A 24,895-nucleotide genomic window follows, 5' to 3' on the forward strand; every position below is an offset into this window, starting at 1 on the left:
CGAACCGTGTTCCCTGCCCTGTGGCCTCCTCCTCTTCACTGCCAGCTATTCCAGGCGAGGGGATTTCAGGCTTCTCCCTTGCCAGCAAACACCGTTTCAAGAATCTCTCTCTTTTTCGAACCAGCTTTGGGGGGCGGGGTGGGGTGTGTGGAAGCGGGTAGATGAGAGCCATGTGCTGATGCATGAAATGCACTCACTGGGGCAGAGTTTGAGAGCACGTTCCCTTGGCTGGTTTCAGGTTCCTTGCCTGCTGCCTGGAGAGGGCTGCCAGTCCCTGCTTCCTTGCTTGCCGTTGAGCCTCCTGTGACCCCTTGGAGTGGTGGCGGCGGCGGCGATGGTTTGCAGCCTAGTTGCTGCAAACCAGGCTGACTGCTTGTCTGACCTCTTTTGACCCAGCACCCAGCTCTAGCCCTTAACGCACTGCTTGTTCTGGACTCTATTCTGGAGGAGAGACAGAGTATATCCTCCCTCTAACTCAGAAGTGGCTGAGTGGCAGGGTGGATAAAAATCAATGGCTTTTTTGTTTTTTGTTTTTTTAATGGATTTTTTTAAAAATTTAAATTGTATTTTAAAAATAAAATGCTTCTGGAGGAAAAATCTTTCTAAAGATAGTTTTCTATTTAGGTTACAAAGGCTATTTATCAGGAAATAAGTTTTTCATGTGTACTAAAACTCAGTCTAATTTTTTATTTATTTTTAAGTTTAACAAACATATGGATACATATGCTATAATGTTATTGCTTTAGTTAAATAAATTGCTTAAATTGTTATTAAGGGAATGATTATTTTTCTCCTTCCAGTAAAGTACAGCGGAAAAGTTGTCCGAATATAAACAGTTCACTTATTAAACCTCACAATCATTTCATAATTATCTGTCTATGTATTTCTAATAGTATAACCAAATCAGTAATTTTTGATATAGCTGTAAAAACTACTTTGAAAATTTATTATTCCAAAAATGAAAACTTCATCTGGTTGTAAATATTAAGATTTTACCAGCAAGATTGAGTCTTTCTGTAACAAAATATATGGTTTAAATCAAGTATTACTGATTAGTGATTTAAATTGATTTGATTTAAATCAAATCCACCCTGCTGAGTGGGAAGTCAAGTCTGGATACTACCCTGTGCACGTTCACTCACGGATTCCCTCTCACCCTCTCCTTTTTCTCTTCATGCAGGCTGTGAATTTTTCAAGGAGTACAAAGAGCGGGGCTACCGGGCGGAAGGGCTTGTTTTTAACTGGAAGCAGGTACGGGGGCAGGCCATGAAGGAGACTTGCCGCGGAGCTGTTCCAAGATAAACTTTTTCCAGGGCTCTTGGTTTTTGCCGATGGCCCAAGCTGTTTGCGAACCAACCTTGGGAGCAGAGACCTGGTGTTTGTTTCTACGTAGTCACCGGAATCTTTTCGCGGGCTTAATTTTTGCGCCAGAGTCCAGCCCAGGCATCTGTTCCCAGTGCTAGGACTCAACCCTGGAATGTGAAACAAGGGGGGTTTACAGCTTTCCCAGGCTCCTCCATTTCCTTTTCACTTCTAAGGGCCCCAAACACTTGGTTTCTGTGGCCACTGAGCACTGGGTTCTTTTGGGTTCTCCTTTTGGGGAGTGGGGCTCAGTTTTTTGCACACATTTGCAGTGCCCAGGGGTTCCCCCCTCCCCCCAAGCCCTCTTGTATGTGGATAGTTATGCTTTGGCTACATAAGGATTGTAACTTGGCGAATGAGTTACCCATTAGTATGTACAAGTAGGGGGTCACTGCAATTCAGGTTTCCATATTCCCTATTCCAGGCATCCCCAAACTCTGCCCTCCAGATGTTTTGGGACTACAACTCCCATGATTCCTAGCTAACAGGACCCCAGTGGTCAGGGATGATGGGGATTGTAGTCCCTAAACATCTGGAGGGCTGAGTTTGGGGGTGCCTGCCCTATTCCATCCCTTCCCTCCCTGGGTCCTCTCCTCAACAAGCAGGTAATTCAACAGATAAATCAGCATTCTGTGCCTGATGAACATGCTCAGTGGGCTGTTTTGTGCCCCCTTTTTCTTAAAAATAAAATGGTGAGGGGTAGTCCATTGTGAAGCTATCCAGACAGTAAGATGGTTCATTTGACCCTTTGCATATGTCTGTGTTTCTGTGTCCTCCTGTTAGCTATTCCAGTGTGTTCTTCCCTTTCTAGTTATCACCTCCCACCTCAACATTCCATGATGTTGTTGTTGTTTAGTCGTTTAGTCTTGTCCGACTCTTCGTGACCCCATGGACCATAGCACGCCAGGCACTCCTGTCTTCCACTGCCTCCCGCAGTTTGGTCAGACTCATGTTCGTAGCTTCGAGAACACTGTCCAACCATCTCTTCTCATGAGGTGGCCAAAGTATTGGAGCCTCAGCTTCAGGATCTGTCCTTCCAGTGAGCACTCAGGGCTGATTTCCTTAAGAATGGATAGGTTTGATCTTCTTGCAGTCCATGGGACTCTCAAGAGTCTCCTCCAGCACCATAATTCAAAAGCATCAATTCTTTGGCGATCAGCCTTCTTTTTGGTCCAGCTCTCACTTCCATATATCACTACTGGGAAAACCATAGCTTTAACTATACAGACCTTTGTAGGCAAGGTGATGTATCAAGTATTCCATGATACTTGAGCTATTAAGGGATTATTGGGCTTTTTTTATGGGGGGGAGGGTTCTCCCCCTTAGGATTTTCCTTGCTGATTTTGTGCATCTGTTTTGGCTACACAAACCTGAGAAGGCTCAGATTGGTGTAGAGGTTGTCCCTGAGCAGTTAAAAAGATTCATTTCATTCACCAGGGAATGGGCGGAAGGAGCTGTCAGGTCAGAGGGCGGTGTTCCCGGGGCAGATGAACCTCGGTGCTATTTTCCTGAAAGTCAGAGAGTGTCTGTTCAGGTGATTGCCGATCTTGGCGGCACCGTCGCAGACAGCCCCACCTTCGCACTTGCAGCCACAAGAGGGCCGAGACTCTGCAGCAGTTTGGGGATTTGCTGCTTCTCTCCTTCCCCATCCCCGCTGCTGCTCAGACGGTCCTCTCCGAGAAATCCTTTTGGAAGCACTCAGCCGAGAGGCTCGTTTCCTCCCATAGAAAAAGACGCCACAGTAACGCGGTTCGCAACAGGAAGACGTAACGCAGGTAAAATACGGTCGCTGTGAAAGCTACCAGGCGTGCAATGCCACACTCCACAGTGGTTTTCCTCAGCACTTATGAACCACTATAAATCAGGATTCGCAGCTCAGGAGGAAGGCTTTGAAAGCCGCTTAATTGTGGAGAAACGGGGCCATTAACTTAGGCAGGGATTGCCAGCTTCTGTATTCTAGGCAGCCAATGATGTTTCCCCCCACACACCAGGCTGGTCTTGGGAGGGGCAGAAGGGCATATTTTGCTACACAAACTGGCTTTTTCAGAGACGTGTGGAGCTGAGCGGGACCTTGGGGGTCATCTTAATAGATAGATAGATCTGTTGAAGGAAAAGCTAGACACTTCGTAAGCCAGCCTTTGTCCAACTGTCGAACACCTTTTACCAGGAGGAAGCTTCTAGTGCTTAGCCGAAATCTCCTTCCCTGCAGACTCCAGCCATTTGTTCTACGGGAAAACAAATTTGCACCATCTTCTGGGGACTGAGCATGCTCAGTGGACATGGAATGCTGACTGGGACAGAGACCCAGAAAAAGACAGAATGAAATAGGAAAGATGGAAGCCTGAAGACAGCCCTTCAGATATTTGAAGATGAACATGTCTCCTCTTGATCTTTGCTTCTCCAGGCTAAACATACCCAGATCTTTCAAATGTTTCTCATAAGACCTTGTTTCCAGACATCCTGGTCTTCCTACTCTGGGCATGCTTCAGTTTGTCAGTGCCTTCCTTAAAATGTGCCCAGAACAGGATAGTTTACTGCCAATGATTAGCCAGAATAGTGCAGTACATAGCAGAACTCCTGCTTCTCATGATCCAGAGCACTATATGTCTATTAATGTACGAGTAGTGCAGGTACCATAATAAAGCCTGTGCCATCTAGTCATTGGGGCTTCCCAGGAACGAAATACATGTTGTTAGGCTTGGCACTGTACACTTAAAAATGTTTTCCGTGTGTAAACAAACGAGGGACAAGAAGGCGATGTTAATGTGTTATTTTTTAAAATCTGAAAACACTGCTTTGTATATGTGGAACTGAGTTGAACTTTTGACCCTACTACATTTTAAATTTTGTAGGACTGTCAAAATTTCTCCAGGGCTGGATTGATGACCATGGGAGGAGTGGGAAGCAACTGGCCATTCCCAATTTAGGTGATGATAAAATTCAGTGCCTGGGAAAGTTGTTGAGATGCATAGAGAAGTCATTGGGGGAAATGGATATCTTGGCTTGCAACGACAACTGGCGTGAGACAGCCAGCATGGTGTATCGGCTGTAACGTCATACTAGGACTGGGAAGACCTGAGTTCAAATCCTACCCAGGTACAAATCTTCAGGAGGTACCTGGAGCCACCCACTGTCTCTCAACCTAACCTTATCTTAACAGGGTTTTTCTGAAGATAAAATGGGAAGTCCCATTTGTATCAGGCGAGAGGTATAAATGAAATAAGTAAATGATACACCAGGATACAGCTAAGGCTGCAAGTGGCCTTGGGAGCACACCCCCCCCTGAATTCATAGGGACTTAATCACGAGCAAATTTGCATGGGCTTAGGCTGAAAGTCTTGGACCCAAAGCTAAGCTTTAGATGAGAGGAATAGAGGAGTAAAATACACAGACCTGTTTGTAGTAAAGGATTTCTAGTACATCCTTCATCACATCATCCTACCCCTGATGGACCTTGTGCCTCTTTCTTTGCAGGATCATGTTGATGCTCCTCTCAGCATTCCAGTCTCTCTTACCGAGAGGTTGAACATTGACTGGAGTGAGTATCAGGTAAGATGGCAGGTCGCAAGAACCAAGTTTCCCCCTGATCCCTGGATGGTAGACGGGGCATAATGTCTTACACCATAACCAGTGTTTCTGAAACTTGGACCCCCAGCTGTGTTGGACTACAACTCCCATCACCCCTGACCACTGGTCCTACTAGCTAGGGATGATTGGATTTGTAGTCCAGCAACAACTCTGGGGGCCCAAGTTTGAGGTATACTACCATAAACTCACGAGGATGTTTTGTATGGCTAATGTTCTGTGTTTGTGTTGATGTGATTCTCTTTCCTGTTTACTGAAAGCTACTTAATTCAGGTAGTATATTTCTGGTGTTAACGATGAACTCTAGTAAGTTTTTGAATTACAATCATTTTCCACGTGGTACGTTGAGAACCATTTTGGGCACAATTTTGCGGGAAAGTTCTACAGAAATCAACAAAGACATGATGCTTCAGTAATTGTTCCACGTAAGAGTTTCCAGAGGTGATCTGTGGACTCCTGGGGGGGAAAGTTGGTGATGGTTGTAAACAGCATGCACATTTGAAAAGGGACGCGGGTGGCGCTGTGGGTTAAACCACAGAGCCTAGGGCTTGCCGATCAGAAGGTCGGCGGTTCGAATCCCTGCGAAGGGGTGAGCTTCCGTTGCTCGGTCCCTGCTCCTGCCAACCTAGCAGTTCGAAAGCACGTCAAAGTGCAAGTAGATAAATAGGTACCACTGCGGTGGGAAGGTAAACGGCGTTTCCGTGCGCTGCTCTGGTTCACCAGAAGCAGCTTTGTCATTCTGGCCACATGACCTGGAAGCTATACGCTGGCTCCCTCAGCCAATAACGCGAGATGAGCGCCACAACCCCAGAGTCGGTCATGACTGGACCTAATGGTCAGGGGTCCCTTTACCTTCACGGTCAGTATCTGAGTTGAGCGCCACCACCCTGTCCCAATAACCTTATGAGCCTACCATTATAATAACTTCACCTTACCTGCTTTTTCTCTCTGGAGCTGAGAACAGTTTAATTCTTGGTTCTCGGGCAGTCTCCCACCCAGGTAGCTAGCCCTGCTTGGCTTCCTTCAGTTGCAAAACTTCATTGTCCTTTCTAGCCATTTTCTGAGCCGATTGGGGTAGAAACAGCAGTGAGTCCACTTAAGAAGGAGCCCTGCTGGACCAGAGAGAGGCTACTTCCAGTGTAGCACTCTGTTTACAATAGTGAACCCCCAGAAAAGTACACACAAGGCACAAAGGGAATAGCTCTTCTCTTGGCACGTCCCAAGCCCATGGTATTCAGAGGTACGCAGGTGTACTCTTTCAAGCCGGGACAAACATTTCCAGGGTAAATTTGCAGCCTACTTTTCTGACAAGTAGTTTATATCCAAAGTGCTTATGGTACTTCTTAAAAAATGTATGAATAGCATGTCATAATAATGATGATGATGATGATAAATAAAAATAATACTGTTAAAACAATTTATGTGCTACCTTTAATTTTTAGAAGAAAGACCAAGGCACTTTTCAAACAAACAAAAACTGACAGCAGAAAAACCGGTACAAAACGGGACTCTAAATCAGGAATGTATTAATAACCCTGTTAAAAAGTTTCAAGTGCCTCAAAACACAGAGCGGCACCTCTTTAATTGCAAAATGCTGCGAAAACAGGCTCACGATGGAAGAGCATGTTATCAGAGAGCAGCATTCCATTAAAAGCCTGTATAAATAAGTGGTTTTTTTCAATTCCCTTGTGTGGATTAAGCTGAAGCCATTCTGTGTATGTATATAACAGGCGTGTAGGTCAGAGGGGGAGGCGCACTTGAGAAGCTTTCTCAGATGTGGCCCGAAACTTGTATGTGTGTGGAGAGGAAACGGTTCTGCTCCACCCAAAGAGATGGAGATCTGGCATGACCCCGCGTTTTGTGAAGGATACTTGAGAATTTGGGCCCTTATCAATCAAGAGGTGGGACATTGTTGCTTTGATTATATGTAGAACTGGACAAAGATTGATCAATCATTTAATCATTTCAGGACAGCATTGGGAGAATGCTTTTCTGAGCACTCCTGTGCTTGTGAGTAGTGAACTTTAATTCACGTTATGGGAATTGAATTAAGTGTGTGGCGGCTTCTGTGTCGAAGTACAGTACTCTTGCGGCCCACTTGGTATGAAAGGTGGGACCGCTCTGTTATAGAGCAACAAACGTGCCTGAATAGTTGTGATTCCATCCTGCACTGCCTTCTGGGAAACAGGCTTGAGAAAACTTTTCGGAGGATCCTGTCTGTCTGTCTGCCTCTCACTCTCTCACAAACACAATTTCCGCATGTGTTGTTCTGAAACAGGCTTGAAGTACCAGGGCATTTTTGTTGCTCACTTGCACCCTTTTGCCTGTCTTCGAAGATCTCATTCTGCATTCCCTCCCATGCCTAAACCAAGTATTTCTCACCAGCCCTTTCCCACCCACTTCCTTTTAACACACACAACATTTACGGTTGGAATCAAGGTTCTCTTTATTTCTGTCCTAGTCCTATCTTCTGAAGCAGGACTTCCCTACTTAGCCTTAAAGAGTTTTCAAGATACAGTGGTGCCTCGCTTAACGAATGCCCTGCTTACCGAAATTTCCGCTTAACGAAAGGAATTTTCGAACGGAGGTTGCCTCACTAGACGAATTCGTTTTATGAAAAATTCGTCTAGCGAATCGCGGTTTCCAATAGGAATGCATCGAAATTCAATTAATGCGTTCCTATGGGCAAAAAAAATCAATGCATTCCTATGGGATTCGCTAGACGAATTTTTCGTTATAAGAAAAGACCCGTGGAACAAATTAAATTCATCTAGCGAGGCACCACTGTACATGCTTCCACCCAAAGACACATGCTAAAGCAGGTGTGAGCGCCACCATGTCCCAGAACAGGAACAGCATGCGTCTTCTTTGAAGAGAAACAAGAGAGGGCCTGGAACTGACTAGGCCGTTACAAGGCTAGGTGGACTGTGTCCCCCACCTCTCATAGGTGACTTCCTTAAAAATAACATTCGCTGTAACATTCAACACATGCAGGGTAGTGTCTCTGCCCTGTGCTGAAAATCTGCTGACAACAAAGCAACGGCCTGCAGTGTTCTGCTGGTGCCCTGCAATTTCACCTCAATTCTGCCAAGCGTGGCTTGCCGTTAATTGCATTTTTGAGGCACATCCTTGCCGGCGAGAGCTTCGCGGCGGAATGACAGTCATTTTCTTTTGATTCCTCGGCAGCCGGTTGGCGCTTGCAACTTGGTGCGGGAGAGGAGATAGCCCACCTGTTCCTGTGGCAGGTTAGGCCTTCAGTCCCCGCCCACCAACCTGAGATACTCTTGATTGGCATCTACAGGTGGTTAAAAACAAAAGGAAACCCTGCTATGCAGAAGGTGAATTTGTTTAGAGCTGAATTGTGGAGAAGTTGAGAGAATTTGTGGGAAATGAATGGCCAATAATATGGATGGCCAGTAATATGTCTTATGTGGCGGTCTAGGGTGACTTCTGGGGATCCACCTGTCCTGAGCCCTCTTTTTCTAGAGCATTGATCAGTGCTTTGCAGCTTCCACCATTCAAATTCCTAAAATAGTATTGCGTCCCTTGCGTCCCTAAAATAGTATTGTTTTGGGGGAATTGTGGGAAACTTCTCCCCCCCCCTTTTTTGGACAAAGTTGTTTGTTGTTTAGTCGTTTAGTCGTGTCCGACTCTTCGTGACCCCATGGACCAGAGCACGCCAGGCACTCCTGTCTTCCACTGCCTTCCACAGTTTGGTCAGACTCATATTGGTAGCTTCGAGAACACTGTCCAACCATCTCGTCCTCTGTCGTCCCCTTCTCCTTGTGTCCTCCATCTTTCCCAAGATCAGGGTCTTTTCCAGGGAGTCTTCTCTTCTCATGAGGTGGCCAAAGTATTGGAGCCTCAGCTTCAGGATCTGAGCACTCAGGGCTGATTTCCTTAAGAAAGTAAATCAAGTATGATTATTACTTTGTCAAGTAAATTTGACAAAGTAATAATCATAAATAGACAAGAATAATAATGTGCACCGCACCACCGAGACCATTCCATTGTAAGTATCCAACCTCCCAAATTTTCAACACGGCTTGCAATGGTTTGACCCCTTTCCGTTTTAACAGTACAAATTCTGCAAACACCTTCCATATCTCCTCAAAATCACTTCTCCTGAGTATTCCTCGTCTTCCCTTAACGGCACATGTTAATTTATCATTAATAGCTGGAATTGTGGAAAACTTAAATGGCAGAAGTTGCCCGAGTCTGATCAGAGTGCTACAGATGCCAATTGCCAGTGCCTGTATTATTACTGCTATTATTTATTAAGATTTATAATACCGCCTTTCATCACAAGATCTCAGGGCAGTTCACAATTGAGCCCAAGGAAGCCTATTAGTGTAAGAGGCACTTTTGCTTAAAGGCTTGGTCAAACCTGAAGCAGTAGCAGCACAGGGGCCTATATTAGTGGGGCAAGGAAGCAGGCTGTAAAGAGATTTCTGCCTTAGGTACCTTGTTAGTGCAAATGTGCTGCCCCCATTCCCCCCCCCCTTTTTGCAGTAGCCATGAGCGCTGTTATTATCATTCATTTAATTTATAAACTGCTTCCCATGAGGAATCCCAAAGCGATTTGCAATAGAACAAAAACCTGTATGAGTAAGTTTATTATAGAAAAAAACAGTTTATAGCAACAGCACATACCGGTACATAAAATCAATTCAGGTGCAGTACAGAGACCAAGTGAGATAAAGACATCCATTTAGAATGCTACAGTCATACCTTGGTTGCCGAATGTCTTGCGAGTCGAACGTTCCGGCTCCCAAACGCCTCAAACCCAGAAGTGAGTGTTCCGGTTTTCAAACGTTTTTCAGAAGCCGAATGTTTGGAGCTGCTTCCGCGGCTTCCGATTGAGTGCAGTAAGCTCCTGCAGCCGATCGTAAGCTGCGCCTTGGTTGTCGAACGTTTTCAGAAGTCGAACGGATTTCTGGATCAGATTCCGTTCGACAACCAAGGTACAGCTGTATTTGAAAAAGGGAGTGTTGGGAGTGGGGGCATACCTGCTATGTCTCCCGCTGAAAAATGCGGGATCAGCAGCAGCGCGGCACCAGAAGTTGCGTAGAAGCAACTTCCGTGGCTGCTCTGCCCATGTGTGGGCACCGGAAATAGGGCAGAGCGGCACCGGAAGTCGCTTCTACGCCTGCCCGGCGGCCATCTTGGTGGTGGCTGCATGGCGGCGGCCATCTTGGAGACGGCCGCCGCCATGCGGCCACCACCAAGATGACCACCGGGCATGCGTAGAAGCGACTTCCGGTGTCGCCCTGCCCTATTTCCGGGGCCCACACATGGGCAGAGCAGCACCCAAAATGGAGGCTCCCTGGCAGGTAGGAAATCCAGGGGATTTCTGGGATTTTTCTCCATTCGGGAGAACAGCGGGAAACGGAATAAAATCCGGGGGTTTCCCGCGAAAAACGGGATACTTGGCAGCTAAGAGTGTGGGAGTTTCAAAGGGTATCTGCCACCATGATTGGTTGGGTATATAAAAGCTGAAAATACCTTTTGAGTCTCATCATCGTATGTAAGACCCACGCTCAAGGCAGCTTACAACATGATTGCATCATTGCCAACAACAAAAGTAGTCCTAGGCAATAAGGAAAACACAGCAAAAGCTATACCACAGTTTCCACATAAGTCATAATAAGATCTAGGAATAAAGGTAAAACGAATTAACACCAGTAGCAGCAGCAGCAGCAACAACAAAAACTCAACGGAAACTCCTAAACAATACCCTGGCCCAAGAAATCTGTTCAGCGGGCTCAGCTTTTGTAGCTGGAGTCAGTCCAGGGCTCCAGGTTGGGGGGGGGGAGGCTAACCTGGCCCCAAGCCACATAAGGCTTTATGCACCAAAACTAGCACCTTGAACTTAACCTGGTAGCTGATTGGCAGCCTGTGGAATTATTCCAGCAGAGGGGTAATGTGGGAGCGCAGTGAGCAGATGAGCCGCTGCATTTTGCGTTAGCTCCAGCTTCCGTGTCCGCCTAAAGGGCAGCCCCACATATAGTGCATTGCCGTAACCCAACCACTAGAAACTTGCAGTGGAAAGTTTTCCAAAAGCGCTAACCTCCAGGATATAAACTTGTATGGTGGATGCCGAGTTCTGCCATTCTTTACCAGCCCAGCCCATCACTACTAGAATCTGTCTGTGTGTGTGTGTCTCGCTCTCTACAGTCTCTACAGTCAAAGCGTGATGCAAATTGGGTGAGAGAGGATGCCCTTTCTAGTCTTTGACCAAAGCAGCCGTTCTTCATTCCCAAAGTTTGATTGATCCCTGTTGTGTTTGTCTTCTAGCTCTCTCGAGTCACCTCTGAGTTATACATGACAGGATCTTGGGGGTGGGGAGGAGGCGGGGGGACAGACACTGCCTGATAACATCCGTGGGGGCTTGAAGACGCCTCTCCCTCCTGACTTGCTGTCCCTGAGATCTTGTTGAGCCAATCCCATGCCAGTTGCTAAAAGTGGGTTAGGACTCTGCAGGCAGCTCGGTGGGGTCGTTCCGAGACCAGCGCATTGTGAAATTTCTGGCCCAGCCACCCCAATTACTGAGGGAGGATGCTGTTCCTTGGAGGGTAGTGGTTTTCCCTTCTCCTGCCCATTCCAAGGCCCTCCTGTTATTCACACACTGTATCTGTTTTCCACTGTGAAGAGCTCATGGACTGAGCTTCCCCAATTTTTTTGGGGGGGGGGCACTTGCTGAAGTGGGTCGGGACGCAGCAGGGCGTTCATAGACTCTAATCAATGTTTCAGAATGCGCTCCGCTGCTGGGCTATAACAGTTCTTTACTTTAGGGGGTCCTGAATGCACTGTGTGATTCTGTAGGAACCAAATTCTCCTGAACAATTGAGTAATGAGTCAGAAATTAGAGCTCTGTTTCCTTCTCCTCCCACTGCATTCTGAAGTTTGTTTCCAAATTTCTTTTGGGGTACTTAAAAAAAACCAAACCCCAGTTACGCAAGCGTTCCATGCTTTGCTTCAAATCCAAACGTCACAATTTAACTGATGTTGCAGCTGGACCAAGAGTTGCAGCATTGTGTGGCAATCTACTAAGTAGATTGTCGAACTTGCAGGATAAGTCCCTGCTCAGGTATAGGATCATCGAGTCGGAAGGGACCCTCAGGATCATCTAGTCCAGCCCCCTTGCAGTGGAGGAAAATGCAGCTGCCCCATATGGGAATCGAACCTGCAACCTTGGCGTCATCAGTACCACACTCTAACGAGCTGAGCTATCGAGGCTTGGGCAAATCACTGTACTTCGGCCCAGCTTAATACAACCTTAAATACAAAATCCGCTACCGCCACTACTTAACTTTTTGATTACTTTTCTCTCCTTCCCTTTTCCTGAATGTACTTAAGCCCAGCCTCCCTCCACCCTGGGGCTCTCTAAATGGTGTTGGACTCCAGCTCCCATCATCCCTCATTTTTCGGCCGTGATGACTGGAGCTGATGGGAGCTCTAATCTGAAAGATTTATAGGGTTACAGTCGTGCAAACATGCAGGGCTCTGCGTGGTTTTGGACAAGGAAAAGGGTGGTGTAGCATGTTCTTTTAGAGGGAGCACAGGGAAGAGAAGGTCTGCTTGTGTACGTTCTAGTTCAGGGGTCGGCAATTTTTTTTAGCTGCGGGCCAGTCCACTGTCCCTCAGACCTTGTGGTGGCCGGAGAAGCAGCACCGGGAGGCCGGTGGGCCGGATGCTGAAGGCAGTTGGGCCTGATCTGGCCCACGGGCCTTAGTTTGCCAACCCCTGTTCTAGTTCCCGAGCCTCCTGCAGAAACCAGTTGTCTTCACTACCACGGAGACCAGAAACCTTTCCATCTGTCTTTCAAAATGAAAACAGGGGGCCCTTTTCTAGGTCTTGCAGATGCATGTGGCCATCAGAGCCTCTGCCTTGTCCCAAAGTAGCCCTTTCCCCCCTTAACATTTGCGTTGTGACCTAGAGAGCGTACAGCCCTCTTTCCCTTGTGATCCTGTGGGTGAAGATGGTGGTGGTTGTTGTTGTTGTGGTAAGAGTGCATTGTCAATTTCGTTTGGGGTACTTGGCAAGTGGAGAGGTTTAAGAGTCTGCCCCTAAGAACAGAGAGCTTAAGATGCACATCTTCCATGCAGGGCTCTATGAGAGCTGCTGCAGAGATATGGTTTCCTGCAAATTAAAGGCGGCTCTGCAGTCTCCCACTTCTTACTTGCATGCCAGTCCTCCCTAACTTGCCTCTTCATGGGGGAACAAAATGTAGAAACGAAGCAGGTTAGCACAGGTAATAAAATGCGGGTTAAGTGGTCCAGGTAATGAGTGTTGAGCAGGATTGCAAAGATGCTCCGATACGCATCACTTTATTTCATCTGTTCTCTTTTTTCCTCTATCCTCTCTTTCTCACTTATTGTATTGCCCTCCCCTCCCCTGCAGAGCTGGGACCTGGTGCAACAGACACAGAACTACCTGAAGCTCCTGATCTCCATTATTAATGGTGACGGTGAGGTTCTCTTCTTGTTATGGAGAAGGTGGGAAATGCGGGGAGGGTACCTTTTTGGGATGGCTTATTTGACTACTTTAGAAAACTACCGTGTGTGTGTGTGTGTGTGTGTGTGAGAGAGAGAGAGAGAGAGAGAGAGAGAGAGAGAGAGAGAGAGTGAGAGAGAGAGTTTTGAAGAAACCTCATGGCTAAAAGCAGGGGAATTGAGGGTTGGGCTTCTAGACCAGGAATCCCCAAACTTCGGCCCTCCAGATGTTTTGGACTACAATTCCCATCTTCCCCCGACCACTGGTCCTGTTAGCTAGGGATCATGGGAGTTGTAGGCCAAAACGTCTGGAGGGCCGCAGTTTGGGGATGCCTGTCCTAGACTTAAATATTGGCATCCCCTTCAATAATCTGAGCGTGTGAGAGATGTGTGAGTAGAGAGTGGCCCGGGGGGGGGGCTGCATAGTGCTTCTCCCTAAGCATTTGACCTTATGAAGGGCTCTGTCGCCTCTGGCCTCCTTTTGCACAGTGCACCCTGCATGTCTCCCAAGAAAGCTCTCGTGAAACTTCTGTGGTTGAGACTTTTGGACGCAGCCACTCTGTATATTTTCAGAGGCCTCTCATTTCGCTTTGCTCGGTGAGATTTGAGATGCTGGTTGCGAGCTCTGCCCCTGTAGCCGACTTGCCTCCCCATCTGACACCTCTTGATTCGCTCACCAGGGCTGAATATACAGGGCAGTTACAGGTGAAACTCGGAAAATTAGAATATTGTCGAAAAGTGCATTTATTTCAGTATTGCAACTTATTATTTATTATTTTTCTTTTATTTTTTTACAAATGCTTTCTTTTGGAGATTCCACAGTAATAAAACAAAAATAAACATTGCTATTACATTTCATTGATTGCATTCCACTTATAATTGACCCGCCTAACGACAAATAATTACAATTACAACAAATAAAGGCTTCACATATCTTGCTTTGCATGTCATGCATCTATCTTATATATTGGTTTCGCCTTTTAAGTTGCATTACTGAAATAAATGCACTTTTTGATGAAATTCTAATTTTCCGAGTTTCACCTGTATTTGGCTGAGTTTTACTCATAGTGGACCTATTTAAATCCACAGGACTAACTCAGTGAATTTCCAGTGGGTGTTTCTGCTGTTTCCTTTCCTCCGTCCCCCAGGCTTCATATAGTCCCTTGTTGCCTGCCTTGCGGAGCCCATCCCTGGAGAACGCTGTGCCTTGTGCATCTGGCCTGCCATATGCCATTGCATCCCCTGGGGGGCTAGCGGAGCCCTTGGTGCCCCGGGGGGCTTTTCATCCTGAATGCCATGCAAGTAACACAGCCTTTTCCCCCTCCCGCCTTTTCCTTTGCCTTCCTGCTGGCTCAGCGCAGATGACAGTGGGCTCCTGATACACTGTATATCCGGCTGGGACAGGACGCCTCTCTTCATCTCCCTCCTGCGCCTCTCCCTGTGGGCTGTGAGTACCAATGGGCATGTTTCAGTAGGCGAGGCAGTCGCCAAGGGGTGCAGCCAGGACGGGGGCAGGGTGGGTGGAGAGGGGGCGGTCGCTTTTCATTCGTAACTGGATTTGCAACATCTGTGGTTCTTGCAGTGATGCTTTCCCCCGCTTTCTTCTTCAAATGCGCGAATCTGCTAATAGAAAACACAACGTTCAGCATGTTAAATTACATGGGGCGCTTTTTGCATTGCTGGTACGGTTAGAAGAGGCAGCAGCTTTCAGAACTGAGGACACCTTGCCCCGCTATTCGATTGGGGAAGAAGATGGGGGTTTGTGGAACAATTAGGGCTGCCTTTGGGGACAGAGGGGGCTGGAGGATATGGGACAACTTGAGTTGCACTGAATTAAAATCTTGCACTTGCACTTGTCTGCTAGAGCCTCCATACAGAGCTAATTCCAGAGGGGCAGGGAAGGAAGTGAGGTCAAGCATTTGCTGGTACCTCCAGACTGGCAAGGGAATCACTTGGCTTGGTTTGTGTGACCTTTATTTTCAGGTGAAGGGTCCCCCGCTGTGGACCCCCGAAATCCTTAAACTTAATATTCTCTCCCATTTTGGTTTCTAGGCTGTGTATAACTGAAACTTTTACTCCTCCCTTCCCTGTGACCTTAGAGGCCAGAATATCTCTCTCTCTCTCTCTCTCTCTCTCTCTCTCTCTCTCTCTCTCTCTCTCTCTCTCTCTCTCTCTCTCTCTCCAAAAACTAAATTCCTTGATCCACATCCCTTATTCTTCGTTACCGTTCCTTGTTCCGCAGCAGGAGCAAATTATGTTCGCTGAAGCAAAAGTGCATTGAGTCTATTGCATTTGCATAATTTTCATTTGATGATAAAACTGGGATGTCAGGAAATGCAGGGGGGAAATCTCTTGAATGAGAGGTGACAGGAAGGGCGGAGAAGGAGCAAAAAAAGAGGGGGTGCCTCTTAAGAACTCTGGGTGTCAAATTTGTCCCATGGTGTTTGTAAAATGTCATGGCTTTTCTTAACGTATAACACTGAGGACGAGAAGCTTGCTTTTTGAAAACGGCTTTCAATCTGGAGCTCCCCTGTGTCTCGATTGCATATGACATAGCTTTGGAGAGAAGAGCTGGCATAGCTTCATTGCATTGACAAGAAACCATTTCTCAGTCATAGGAACACAGTGCTTTGGCTTATAACCTGTTTGGGTCTCTCTTCCGCGCGACTGCAGGGGGAAATGCAGGACAGAATGTCATTGTCATTTGTGATGTATTGTCAGTCTTTTGCTCCTTAGGATGGGCTGATCCATGCGTCCCTGGAACCTGCGGAGATCCTTTATCTGACTGTGGCCTATGACTGGTTCCTCTTTGGGTAAGCATGCTGGATGCTAGAGCTGCCTTGGCTAGAACCGGGGAGGAAACAGTAGGGCCAGCTTCAGATTTGATCAATGCAGTTTCCCTTAACTCATTTGAATTTGAGGGCGGGGGCTCCCTACACTGCACCAGCCATTTGTTTTGCAGGTGAGCGTATAGAGACCCTCGCACACAGTTGCACCTGTGCACCCAGCCTACAGCTGTGAGTGATAATCTGTGTACTGGGGCACTGATCAGAGAAGGGCATCTCTGGTGTCCCAAGACCATGCAGATAGAAGGAGCGTCTCCACCCCCATTGTTCTGCCCGGACACTGAGGTCCAGTGCAGAGGGCCTTCTGGCGGTTCCCTCACTACGAGAAGCCAAGTTACAGGGAACCAAGCAGAGGGCCTGCTTTCGGTAGAGGCACCTGCCCTGTGGAACCCCCTCCGACCGGATGTCAAAGAGAAAAACAACTACCAGACTTTTATAAGACATCTGAAGGCAGCCCTGTTTAGGGAAGCTTTTAATGTTTAATAGATTATTACATTTGAATGTTCTGTTGGAAGCCACCCAGAGTGGCTGGAGAAACTCAGCCAGATGGGCGGGGTATAAATAATAAATTATTATTATTATTATTATTATTATTATTATTATTATTATTATTATTATTAGTGTAACTTAAAGCTGCCATTGAAAGCTCTGTCCTTCCCAGATTAGTTTGTGATTATGCGACCAGCAAATCCAGCATTGGCAAATCGGAACCTGTTTGCCAGGAGACCTTCAGTCCAACCTACTTCCCAGCTAGCAAGGGAAGGAAAGCTCAAAGCTAAGCCTGTCTCAAGGTCCTCCCCTCTTGTGTGAATTCTGGTCATCCTGGACAGTCTGGAGAAACATTGGGTGGGCAATGGAGAAACAGACTTCCACCCTCTGTTTCCTTGCTTGCTCTTGAGTTTGAACGCTACTCGCTTTTCCTCTTCCTCTTGCAGGCACATGCTAGTGGATCGACTCAGCAAAGGGGAGGAGGTGAGTGTTGCTGGCGGGGGCCGGCAAAAGAGAGGCAGTGATGTCAGCATCCCATGGGGGGACTCCGCCCTGGCAGGGAGGGGGTGGGGTGAGGGAACAGTAGCCGGAGGTGCGCAGGTCTTATCTGCGCCCGAAATTTTAGCAGGATAAGCTTAAACATTTGCATCCTGTGCCACGGGAAGCCAAGCAGCTTCCCACAATGGCCCAGAGCTGAAACCTCCAGCAAGCCTGTAGGCAGTAGGCGTCGAATTGGGGAGCAAAAAGGCAAGTAAATTAGACATGATAGCAGCGTAGAGAAAGTGGATAGAGGGTTTTTCCTCCTTCTGCAACGTAGAGAAAGTGGATAGAAGCTTTTCTCCCTCTCTCATAATCTGCATGGCTGTCAAGTTCTCCCTTTTTTAAAGGGAAATTCCCTTATGCTGAATAGGCTTCCTCGCGAGAAAAGGGAAAACTTGACAGCTATGATAATCATTTGAAGCCAGAATTAACCCCTGAAGCTGGATGATGGCGATTCAGCACAGGAAAAAAAGGAAGCACTGCTTTGCCCTGTGGCTTAGTTAAAACTGCGGGATGCACCACCCCAAGATTTAACAATGTCTGCCAACTTGGATGGCTCTGTAAAAAGAGTGTTGGGCAAACGAGTGGTGGATAAGGTTAGGTCATAACGAGTACTGGTTGCTAGAGATCACAAACGGGGAAATGCTCGTGGCATTCATGTCTTGCTTTATGGGCTTCCCACAGGTATCTGGTTGGTAGGATGCTTGACTGAAATTTGGCTGCATTGGCCACTGAGTGCAAGCGTTGCTGCCTAATCGTCCTTGGATGGTTCTTCCTCTTCAGATAAAACCCCTGCGCCATGATTTGTTCGTTTAAATTCCAGGAGGCCAAAGAGATTTGTAACTCTGTGGGTCCCTAGATCTTCCGGTCATCTTGACTTGCGCATGTGCAACACCTTTCCATGGCCAGGTCTCCTCTTTATTAATGTCAGTTCTGCCTGTTTGTGTTGTTTTGCCTTCTCACAAGCAGCACTCAGGCCTGGCCAGCAGGAGACCCCTGGAAACCCCAGAAGTGTTGGCTTATGAGGGGGTCTTGCTAGGCTTGTGTGGTGGCAGAGATGAGGAAGGCGTACAGTATGACAGCTGTCATTTACCAAGTGCTGTCGCCCCTTGCTCTCTCTTACGCTTTCTTCTCTCTCTCTCTCTCTCGGCTCCAGATTTTCTTTTTCTGCTTCGATTTTCTGAAGCACATCACCTCCGAGGAGTTCTCTGCCGCTAAGCCGCCGAGGTAAGGAGAACCCGCAGTAGGAGCTTCCTGCTACCAAAGGCAGCCTAAAAGAACGGAGAATCTTGTTAGCGCACGCTCTTTCTACTGGGAGATGGGAGACCCAGGTGCCTTGGCCCAATTTGCTTTTAATTTATTCTGCACTCGGAAAGCAGCGAAAACGGGGCCACATCACTTTCTCTGAAGAGGTTTGGGCTGCAAAGTCCTACATAAGAAGAAAAAAATGGCCATGAGTTTTGGTCTGCGCAAGGGATGGGTTAACGGGCGAAAGGGCCTCTCGCCTCGTACCAGTTGCTGTTGAAACAGCACTGCAGCTGTGGCAGTAGCATCACACAGGGGCCGCCCCTTGGAGATGGTCCAGAAGCAGCAAGCAGTGCAGAATTTGGCAGCCAGGTGCCACAAAGCGGAATTGTGTCACCGATCCTTAAAAGAGCTGCCCTGGCTGCCTTGTTTCTTACCGGGCCCAATTTAAGGTATTTGCCATAGAGCCCTATACAGCAGGGGACCCAATTGCATTGCATGCCAGCCTACCCCTTAGGGCAGGCATCCCCAAACTTCGGCCCTCCAGATGTTTTGGACTACAATTCCCATCTTCCCCAACCACTGGTCCTGTTAGCTAGGGATCATGGGAGTTGTAGTCCCAAAACATCTGGAGGGCCGCAGTTTGGGGGTGCCTGCCTTAGGGTCTGAAAGGAGATATCCTGCTTGCAGTTCCGTCAACAGTTGTGGTTTGCCATGTGACAGGACAGCGCAGGGCCTTCCTTCACTGTGAATGGCCCCTGGGATGTGGAACTTTCTCCCACTAGAGAGAACAGGTGTCCCCCAGATTACCTGTTTTTTAAAAAAGTTCAAATTAAGGACACGTTTTTCCGCTAAAATGGCTGGTTTTAAGAATTGATTTCTTTGGCTCTAAGATTGCTTGTTTTTTTGTTATGTATTTTTTAATGGTGTGGCTAGTGTTCAGCGTTCTGTCTCCAAATGGTGGCCAGCAAGAGACTTCTGGGCAGAGCCCATTCAGAACAAACTCCTATTGTTCACCGGCCCAACTATGAGGCAGGGTGAAGCCGCCACTTCAGGCGGCAGAAGCCCCCAACGCCACGGTGGCAGCGGAGAAACAGCACCAGCGCCAGTTTCCAGTGAGCTCTCACAAGATCATGTCAAAATCTTGCAAGTTCTTGTGGAGATCACACCTTCCCTTGTATATATATTTTTTAAGCCATATACTTCCAAAAATTGCTTTCTTCTGTGGCAGGGCTAAATCCCCTCCTGGTCAGTAGTTGTTTAACCAGTCAGGACCTGGAGGAATACTGTTTCAAAGTCAGTTTTCCATTGGTGGTTCAGTGGCATCTGATGACTGTCATGTTTTGTCTCTCCCCGCCCTAGAAGGAAGAGCCTGCCACCCGGATTTACTTTGGAAGAGATCTATATGCTGAGTGAGTGTTTCTTGCCGCCTCCCAGCCAGTCCCCCTCTAACCTCAGCTGGGTCTGCTTTCTGATGGCTGGGGTGGGGGGGTGGGAGCAACATTTCGTTCACTAGGGGAATTTGGGGAAAGCCTTTGAGAGCCCATAGCTCATCACAGTTTCACAGGAAGGTGGCCAGGTCACTGGATTCAGATTCCAGAAAAGATCGGTGTCTCTAGTTCACACAACTGTAACAGAAATCTACTCCAGCTGCTGATTGAAAATTAGGATAACAAATGGAGTCTGCAACAAAATGTTGCAGTGTAGAGCACTCCCCACTTCCAGGGTATCTCCCCCTTCTCCCCCTGCCCCTCACCAGTTTTCTATTTCCTCGCAAACAGTCAACCAGCCCCCCCCTCCCCAAGCATGCTCAGTCATCACCTGGCTGCTTGGAGTTCCTTCCCATTTCAAGTTTTCCCCTCCATAAAGATTTTTGTACTAGTGCAATGCCATCCTATTAGCAAAAAGACTTCTGCTAGTGCAATGGAACTTTCCCTCCTTCCCTGCATGCCCCCTTCCCTCCCCAAATCTGCCCCCCCCCCGAATTTTTTTCTTTTTGGGGAGGCGGGGGGACACATGGGGAGAAATTTGATTCCACGAACAGTGTGCATGGGATGACTGCTGTATACAACCATGCGTTTTACATAAGCGCCTGTGGGATAGATCCTTGAAACCACTGAGGAACAGGTGTGTGTTCTGAGCTAACCAGACAACTGTAATTGATGTGCATGTGCTGCCGCAGAATATGGCAGTAATTCGATTTCCTGAGAACGTATCACCCTGATCAAAGCACATATACACAAACTGCCCGGTCCTCTTAGATGTGAAAGACCCAAGAGTTATGTGTTTAGTGCCTGCTGAAATTTCAGGATGCAGAGAGGTGGCAGAGTCAGGCCCCATCTACCCTAGGTGTTTAAAGTGGTATTGTATCACTTTATAAACAGTCATGGCTTCCCCCAAAGAACCCTGGGAATAATAATAATAATAATAATAATAATAATAATAATAATAATAATTTATTATTTATACCCCGTCCATCTGGCTGGGTTTCCACAAGCACTCTGGGCGGCTTCCAACAATACATTAAAATACAATAATCTATTAAACATTAAAAACAGGGAACCGTAAGGGGAGCCCTATTTCCCCTCACCGAAATACAGTTCTCAGAGTAACCTCAGAAGAGGCATTGAAACCACTGTGGGAATTGCAGCTCCTAGCAACTCTCATGACCCTTAGCAAACTACAGTTCCCAGGATTCTTTTTAGGAAAAGCCACGACAGTTTCAAGTGGTCTGGTACCGTGCAGATGTGGCATAAGATTTCCAGTGATGGTGGCGGGAATTGACTTTCCTGCCTAAGTCCTCCTTCCCCTTGACACTCCCGGCAGCAGTTTTTTAAAGTTACGCAAAATCAAAGCAGTCGTGCAGATGTGCTTAACATGCCTAATCCACTGGGCTGCAGCATTTTCCGGTCAGAGAACTTGCCACTAAATTCTGTGCCCAGAGTATATACATGCCCCTGGCTATAATTCTTAAGGGAAAAAAAAAAAATCTCACATCACGGGTGAGAAGCGTAAGATGCCGTTCCCTCCCGTTTTGCAGGTGGGGAGCTGTGCTTGGAAAGGTTTTCCCAGGGAAACCCAGCAAGTTTGTCGCTGGGCTGAGATCTGAAAGCAGGTCTCAGTCCTCAATGCTCTCAGATGGTGGGGGCAAAGGCCTGCTTGCTTCTGACTTGTAAAAGACGGCCTGTTTATCTTTAAAAAGAAAAAGCTCCGATGCACCAAGAGGATATAGCAGCTGTGACTCCTCCCTTACTATTGGCCCATTTATTACTTGTGACCTACGCAGTGGGTAGGAGAGGAGAGTGGGCAAACGGGCACAATGTGGAAGACACTGCCATGGCGTCTTCTTAGCCCCGAGTAGTGAGCCTATGGTCCTTCAGATGTTGGACTACAACTCCCATCAGCCCCCTCTTTGGGGAGAGGCTGCGACTCAGTGGCAGAGCACATGTTTGACCCCTGGCAGGCACCAGGCAGTTCCCTGGTGTTCCCTATTCCTGGCTTTGCTGCCCTGGGGCTGCTACGCATTTGGGAGTTGGGCAGCATCTGGAAGGGCCACAGCTTCCCCACCTTTTCCTTGCCCCTCCTGAGCTCTTTAAATAAACAGGTGCTACCTCTGAATGAGAGCCTGGCAACGCTTGCGCTCATGACTGCAGGTGGTAATGCTCAGCCTTGTGACAGATCACTGAACTGACATCTTTGCTAATAATTTTAAAAAACAAAAAAACCAGACAACCCCCATGCTTTTCTCAGCTGCAGCTTGGAAACGGTTTGGCTGTTTCTGAGAAGTGCAGAATTGGAGCTACATATATTCCATGGCAAGAGAGCCAGCTTGGTGTAGTGGTTAAGAGGGTAGACTCGTAATCTGGGGAACCGGGTTCGCGTCCCCGCTCCTCCACATGCAGCTGCTGGGTGACCTTGGGCTAGTCACACTTCTCTGAAGTCTCTCAGCCCCACTCACCTCACAGAGTGTTTGTGGTGGGGGAGGAAGGGAAAGGAGAATGTTAGCTGCTTTCAGACTCCTTCGGGTAGTAATAAAGCAGGATATCAAATCCAAACTCCTCCTCCTCCTCCTCCTCTTCTACTGTGGTCTGTATAAATAAGCAAATGTATAAACAGCTCATGCTCTTCTCGTTATGGATATGTCTGCTGATACCTTTTGCACCCATCTCTGGTTATGATGTGGGATACCTGAGTCCCATTTCTGACCACATTGCCTCACCTTTCCCCACCCTTAAAAAAAATACTCCAGTTTTGAAATCTCATCAGGCGGTGAAGCTTGTTTTCTCAATTTTTTAAAAAAAACTTTTGCACCCGGTAATCTTATGCTTTTTCAGCATAACTGCACAATGTACATGCAATCTCGTGTGATACCTGTTTGCATAGAGTTCATAAACAAGTTCCTGTTCTTTTTGCAAGACTACAGTTAGACTTGTATGGACTGTACTGAAAAAAACTGAATCCAAAATATGCCTCCGAACCCCCTGCCTATCACATAGGAGCTACGTGTTATGAGTAAGCAAACAGATGTTTCTCCTTCTGATTGTAGCTGTTAAGGAAGGACAAGGTGGGAATTAGGGGAGAAGCTTCCTGGTTTCTGAGTCTTTGCCAGCCACTGCAAAGTGGTGAGGAACCTTTGTCTCTCCCGATGTTGCCGAACTACAACTCCCCATCCGTCCCAGCAAGTGTAGCAAATGGCAAGGGATTGTGGGAGTTGTAGTTTAGCAACACCTGGAGGCCCAAAGATTCCTCAAACCTAGCTAATGGGAGTGGCTTCCTGCAAACGTTGCAGCAGCCCCGGCTTCTAACATGATCTGGCAACTTCCGTAAGAGCAGCAGGGCCAGTCTGTTGTGGCAAAATCACAACTCTTTTTGTGGCACTTTGGCATATGACTTTCTGGATCTGCTACAGGATCTGTAGTACTGTGTGTGAACCAGCCAATCCCAGATACAGCTGTCAGCCATTTCTACCATTGCACCGTATTTATTTCAGCTGCCAGGTTTGTGGGGAATTGCTGATGACTGGGTTGATGAACTACTACTTATTGTTTATCAGTTTTAGAGAGAGTGCTTAATTGCTGAAGGGGCTGCTTTGATCTTGAGCAAGGGTCAGCAACCTTTTCCAGCAGGGGGCTGGTCTTCTGTCCTTCAGACCTTGTGGGGGACCGGACTACGGTATATTTTGAAAAAAAAATATGAACGAATTCCTATGCCCCACAAATAACCCAGAGATGCATTTTAAATAAAAGGACACATTCTACTCATGTAAAAACACCAGGCAGGCACCACAAATAACCCAGAGATACATTTTAAATAAAAGGACACATTCTACTCATGTAAAAACATGCTGATTCCCAGACCATCCGTGGGCCAGATTTAGAAGGCGATTGGGCTGCATCCGCGCCCCCCCCCCCCGGACCTTAGTTTGGGGACCCCTGATCTTGAGTATGAAACCAAGGACAATGTAAACACACACACACACACACACACACACACACACACACACACACACACACACACACTTAACACAAGGAAACAGTTCCATCAGAATATTAAAATGAACAGTTGTGTGAGTTCATATGTGGTGGGGATCTCCGTGTGAGGTTTGTTTGCGAGGATGCTGGGTTTGCTACTTTATAGAAGAAAGGTAGTCCGACGTTGCTCTCTTTGTGTTCCAGAGCAGAGGGACCGGGGCAGCCCTACTAGTCTCAGCAGCGACTTCTCTCTTGTGATGGAGAACTCACCTGGGGCTGCAGGGAGCTTCACCTACGAAGCAGTGGAGCTGATGCCAGCAGGGTCCCAAACGCAGGCTGCTTGGTAAGACCGTGTGTGTGTGCGTGTATGCATGTGCCTTCAACCATGGGGCAGGTGTATGTGGGGCGGCGGGTGCGTGGCTTTAGTAAACATGTGCCACAAAAACAGTCCGTTACAATAGCTTAGACAGGGCCTAAGGGAGCAGCAGCTACATACAGGCCTCCCACCCTTCCCAATTTTTGAAGCAGTGACCCCGATGGTACCTTGAGCAACTTCACCCTCGGTGTGTTTCTGGTCTGGCTGAGGTTCCAACATGCCTCACACTACATCCAGGTGCAAAACTAGGCACGCACATAAACGCAATATTATTGCAGAGGCCCTGGGGAACCCCTTCATTTGGCAGAGGGCACCTGTCAAGTCAGAAATGGCCTGCCTGGTACCCCATACACCACCAAACTTCGGCCCCCCCAGATGTTTTGGAGTACAATTCCCATCTTCCCCGACCACTGGTCCTGTTAGCTAGGGATCATGGGAGTTGTAGGCCAAAACATCTGGAGGGCCGCAGTTTGGGGGTGCCTGCCA

The 24,895-nt window shown here is 47.5% G+C and overlaps 1 protein-coding gene across 2 annotated transcripts in view; it reads left to right on the forward strand.

Annotated features, from left to right (window-relative positions):
* MTMR14 (myotubularin related protein 14) overlaps nt 1–24,895 on the forward strand; it is an 81,341-nt gene that overhangs the window by 24,597 nt on the left and 31,849 nt on the right. For both annotated transcript variants that reach the window (XM_035106895.2, XM_035106897.2), the window contains exons 8-16: nt 1,181–1,251; nt 4,837–4,911; nt 13,351–13,417; nt 14,804–14,889; nt 16,179–16,255; nt 17,224–17,260; nt 18,474–18,544; nt 19,925–19,974; nt 24,238–24,376. In XM_035106895.2, coding sequence (XP_034962786.2) covers nt 1,181–1,251; nt 4,837–4,911; nt 13,351–13,417; nt 14,804–14,889; nt 16,179–16,255; nt 17,224–17,260; nt 18,474–18,544; nt 19,925–19,974; nt 24,238–24,376 — 673 coding nt within the window. The remainder of the gene's footprint in view (nt 1–1,180; nt 1,252–4,836; nt 4,912–13,350; nt 13,418–14,803; nt 14,890–16,178; nt 16,256–17,223; nt 17,261–18,473; nt 18,545–19,924; nt 19,975–24,237; nt 24,377–24,895) is intronic.

Source organism: Zootoca vivipara, chromosome 2 (genome assembly GCF_963506605.1).
Source record: "Zootoca vivipara chromosome 2, rZooViv1.1, whole genome shotgun sequence".
Lineage (NCBI taxonomy): Eukaryota > Metazoa > Chordata > Lepidosauria > Squamata > Lacertidae > Zootoca > Zootoca vivipara.